This window comes from Ammodytes marinus, assembly GCF_949987685.1.
Source record: "Ammodytes marinus genome assembly, chromosome: 15".
Lineage (NCBI taxonomy): Eukaryota > Metazoa > Chordata > Actinopteri > Uranoscopiformes > Ammodytidae > Ammodytes > Ammodytes marinus.
The window spans coordinates 4012870-4017869 of record NC_137219.1 but is presented as its reverse complement, the minus strand read 5'-3'; the positions used below and the strand labels follow the sequence as shown (position 1 = coordinate 4017869).

Genomic DNA, 5000 nt, shown 5'->3' with positions numbered 1-5000 from the left:
TTTAGATAGAAAATGTCTCCGAAAAAAAAAAAGTGGTTGCAATTCATTTCTCTGTCGCTGGCCGTGGTAAGTTTAACCTCTACATTTACAGTAGATTTATGAATCATTTGTTTTGGTTTCTAAACAAAATGTGTTGTTTATTAAAACGTACATATATTTAAACCTGCAGTGTGTAGAATTTTGGGTTTTATTTCCTAGCAGATTTTGTAGAAAGTAATTATAATATCCATAAGTACATTTAATTTAGTGCATAATAGCTGAAACATTTTTTTTTATTTATTTTTTTCCCTTAGAAAGGGTCTCATATATGTCCATATTTCTGCATATTTTGGACCAAGGCCTAGTGCCGCCATCTTGAAAGTGTCATAGTTGGAATGTCATCAGGTGCATTGTTTAAAATTTAGAATTGTTCTTGTCCTTGAAGGCCACTGTAGCTTCTGTTATTATTCGAAAGGGTTGGGGTTACCCAGGGAGTGTTGCATTCTAGAACTTTGTAGAACGTTCTTGATGATGTCATATTACACACTGCACCTTTAAAGTTAGTTCAGTGGTATTTCAATAGGAATTTCATTTTTAATTCAATCATTGTCTGGAAGGATTTTTTTTTTTTTTGCCAAAGTGTCAAATTTTTCGGGGCTTTGTTTTTTTTTCACTGTCCGTTATAACATAAATATATGTGTATGCATGTCTCTTAAACTGCTCCCACGCATTACATTGAATATAGAGAATGAAAATAAAGAAAAAAGTCAAATGAATAGTATAAGGAATACAAACTGACATTGCGAACGTTTTCCACAAACTAAGTGAAACAGCCGAGTTCATGGTTTGACAAATATTTTTATGATTCATAGAAAGTTCAGGCCTTTGATCTGACCATAGAAAATCTTGTTATCCTCCAACTGAAGGCATGAAAAACCACTACAGTGTGTGTGTGTGTGTGTGTGTGTGTGTGTGTGTGTTTGCGTGCATGTGTGTGTGCTTGCTTGTCTTTATGTGCGTGCGTGCGTGTCTGTATGTGCGTGCGTGTCTGTGTGTGTGTGTGTGTGCGTGCATGTGACATCATGTAATTCAATACAGCGGGGCGCAACTTCATATTCAAGGTCAATTCTACATTCTGATGGAGCAGCCTCACTAGTGCACAGTTCACTTTCATGTGTTTTTACTGATGCACTTATTGCATTGGACCAACATTTGTATTTCCCAAAGGTGACCTGTCAATCAGAAAAGTCTTGTTTGGATTGTTAACTGTGTTGCCCACCACCCACTAATTCCAATCAATCCATTTCTGTAACATAAATACACCACAACAACCATATGATGAAAGATTTTTTTTTTGGTGAGGGGGTGGGGGGGAACTCACAGTTCAAAAAAGGTATTAACCTCTAAGAACCTTTTTCTAAATTGCTTTTGTATTGTCATAGCATAATAATGAAGCAGAAGTGTGTTTTTATGAAAGAGTTGGTCACACTAAAAACTGCCGTTCAAACTGATTCCAGCAGCCAGCCAGACCCTTGTTAGTATAAGGGGCTTTTTCCTGAGGCAAAACACACACACACACGCACACACACGCACGCACACGCACACACACACACAGGAACAGACACACACACACAGGATCAGACACACACACACAGGATCAGACACACACACACAGGATCAGACACACACACACACACACACACACACACACACACACAGTGAGCAAGTCCACATCAAAGTTAACCATGAGCATGTCTCTAGTATGTATGTACTTTATATATGTATATATCAGTGGAGAGCTCCAGTCTGGCTCGCGGCTACGCTACACTAGCATGTCGGTGTGGGCGGTTTAATCTTCATGTACAGACGAGGGTCTCGCTGTGTGTGTGTGTGTGTGTGTGTGTGTGTGTGTGTGTGTGTGTGTGTGTAAACCAACACAGTCAACAAAGAGGCTTAATCCTCAAGGCAAAACAGCTCCTCAAAGACATATGTGGGAGTGTAGAGTACAGTATGTGTGTGTGTGTGTGTGTGTGTGTGTGTGTGTGTGTGCATATGAAATGAATGTATGCACTATGCATGCAGCAGCGACCCTTGGTTGACTGTTCAAAGTGCACAGAGTTCAATTGTTGTTGGTCTTGCTGTCTAGATATAGATAGCTAGAAGGGACAGTGTTTGTTTACAGGCATTACTTAACCTCAAACTGACATGTCAAGATTGTACAAATGAACTGTTTCATCTATTTCTGTGTACTAATCAGCTGAAAAATGTCTGTTAACCTCTTTAAGTGCCTGTGGTTGACGTGTGTATATACTGTAGCTGTTTGAACTGAACTGAAGGGGGTTTCTCTACAGTACTATAAGACCAATCTTGATCTTGATCATCCTCATAAATGGGGCAACCGTGGCTCAGGTGGTTAAGCGGGTTGGCCAAGGGTTGGCGGTTCGATCCCCGCTCTGCCATCAGTGTCATGGTTGTTGTGTCCTTGGGCAAGACACTTCACCCACCTTGCCTCGTGTGAATGTGTATGACTGCTGTATGTTTGAGGTGGTGGTCGGAGGGGCCGTAGGCGCTGAATGGCAGCCACGCTTCCGTCAGTCTGCCCCAGGGCAGCTGTGGCTACTATGGTAGTTTACCACCACTGTCTGTGTGAATGAATGGAACCTGGAACCCTGTAAAGCGTCTTTGAGTGCCTTGAAAAGCGCTATATAAATCCAATCCATTCATTATTATTATAAAAGGACTAGCATTTTTATTTTTATCGACAAAAAAAAGCCATTAAAAGATAGTTACAAAAGGCTCATTATAAAAAAGGTACAAGGTTCAAGTGATTATACAAAAATAAAATAAACTTATTAATATTCCGTTTTCTGTTTTGAAAAACAGCAAAACGATTCTACACAGTGTACCTTCAAATGTAGATTTTTCTTGCAAGTATTCGTCCATATTTCTACCTCTTCACTATAAAAAGAGGTATTTATCTTCCTATTATTCCCCATTCGTTTCAATTTAATACAAATGCAAAGCAATCACACATCTATTATGTGTACCTCTGGTTTGCTGAGGCTGGATGAGACAAGGCATCCTGATCCCACGTCCATGTCCCACTGCTTCCTGCCCTGGTTATGAGGGTCCAGAGCCGAGATCCGCCCATCCAGGGTACTGATGATCACTAGGGACCTATGGAGAAGACACAAGACACTTTAAACACACTTTTTTAGACACTTATGGCAGCTTTACATACTCGTGTCACAAGTCTAAACTCTTGTCCTCCCGTGGCGCTGATATTGGCACTAAGACATCAATGGTTTTATCTGATGTACATGTATTTGTATTTTATTTTTCACATTTAGGATGCCCATTATTTTGAGCTAACTCGGGTGCATTTTTGAAAAACAAAAATGTACACTGTCCCTTTAAATAAAAATAATAATAAGACTGTCTTGCACTTGTCAAGGCAGGAGTGTGCCTCTGCAAGCTGGTTGTTTTTAACACTAGAGAAAACCCCTATGTTGTCCTTAAATGCCATGTTCCCAGTGGGGGTTTAAGTCTAATGCATTCCCAGACAGGACACCAAAGAGTGACAAATTGTTCAGCGGCTGGCAGTGCAGATGTTGTCTATCCGTCTCTCTAGTCCACACCCTGTTTGGAGAGGCAGGGTGACCTTCAACTGCAGCCGACAGCGCACACCTGTGTGTGTGTGTGTGTGTGTGTGTGTGTGTGTGTGTGTGTGTGTGTGTGTGTGTGTGTGTGTGTGTGTGTGTGTGTGCACGCCATAGCAAATCCATCCTTTCCGCTAGTTTGGGCAGCTTGTTGATTAAAATGAGCATTGTTGCTAGGTGTGTGGGTTGCTCCCAGTCCCTTTGTTTTTTCATACCAGTTTACAGAGCCTAGGCTGTGTATTAACGTGGATTTTCTGCAGCACACACACACAGTACAGACACATAGCGGATTGTGGGGAGATAGTCACTGATGTTGACAAAAAGGGATTTTGACAGCAAGCGTTCTCCAGAATCACTGACTACACCTTTAATATCACTTGAATCAAAATCTTAAAACTGATCTAAAGAAAGCAAACTTAAACAACCTGGCACTGAATTTAAGATCGGTCTCAAAAGTCTAAATAAATAAACCCAGAGCTGGCATGCAGACTGAATAGATTTCCTAGTACTGAAAACTACATTCTTTTTCCGTTTTCCCTCATTTTAAATGGTGGATTGTATCGCTATCACGTAAAGACATTATAGTTTGTTTCACCTCAGGTTTGAGATGAGAATGCTGATGAAGCTTCTGTAACAGATGGTCTCAGAGCCTGATAAGAGCGCACAGGGGGATTAGACAGCGTTACTTTTCACAGGCTTTTAAACTGTTATTGCTGCCGTAAAAATTTCGCTCATTTACGTGTTAAAAAAAACCTCAAATAAATGTTGGGTTAGTTCATTCAAAGATGGTGGAGGTTTTTTTAAGTGAAGTTTATTATTGGTGTTGATAGTGCTAAGAATATTTTTGGAAAGTTGTTAGTTGATGTAAGTGCTTTAGAAGTTGAAATAATGGCCGATGAAGATGGTTGTATAGGAAAAATATACACACACACACACAAACAGACGTGGTATAGTAAAAAAACGGATGTGTGTGTGTGTGTGTGTGTGTGTGTGTGTGTGTGTGTGTGTGTGTGTGTGTGTGTGTGTGTGTGTGTGTGTGTGAAAGCTGAAAACAGACTTGTTATGGAAGCAAAATAGCCCAAAAATCTCAAAATCGAAAAAAGAAAAAATCAAAAAGGTTTTGCCTGCAGTGTCTCAATGTGCCTTAAATTCTGTATCCTATTATTTCAGAATATCCTGGAAGTATTCGATACATATTTCATTCAGGAGGCGCTTGTTGGCAGAGACACAAGAGGAGCTAAAAATAAGATGCTGGGGGAATGAGATGCAGAGGGGTGAACGGGTTTTTCTCCCCTTAGATGATTTATAGGTTTTTAGATTTCTCACAGCAACAGTGGGCTTTAGTTGAGAGAATTTTTTATT

The 5000-nt window shown here is 40.2% G+C and overlaps 1 protein-coding gene across 1 annotated transcript in view; it reads right to left on the bottom strand.

Annotated features, from left to right (window-relative positions):
* The window catches only part of eif2ak3 (eukaryotic translation initiation factor 2-alpha kinase 3), a 47956-nt gene that overhangs the window by 27170 nt on the left and 15786 nt on the right, over positions 1-5000 (bottom strand). Inside the window, exon 2 of the mRNA XM_080041814.1 lies at positions 3027-3156. Coding sequence (XP_079897940.1) covers positions 3027-3156 — 130 coding nt within the window. The remainder of the gene's footprint in view (positions 1-3026; positions 3157-5000) is intronic.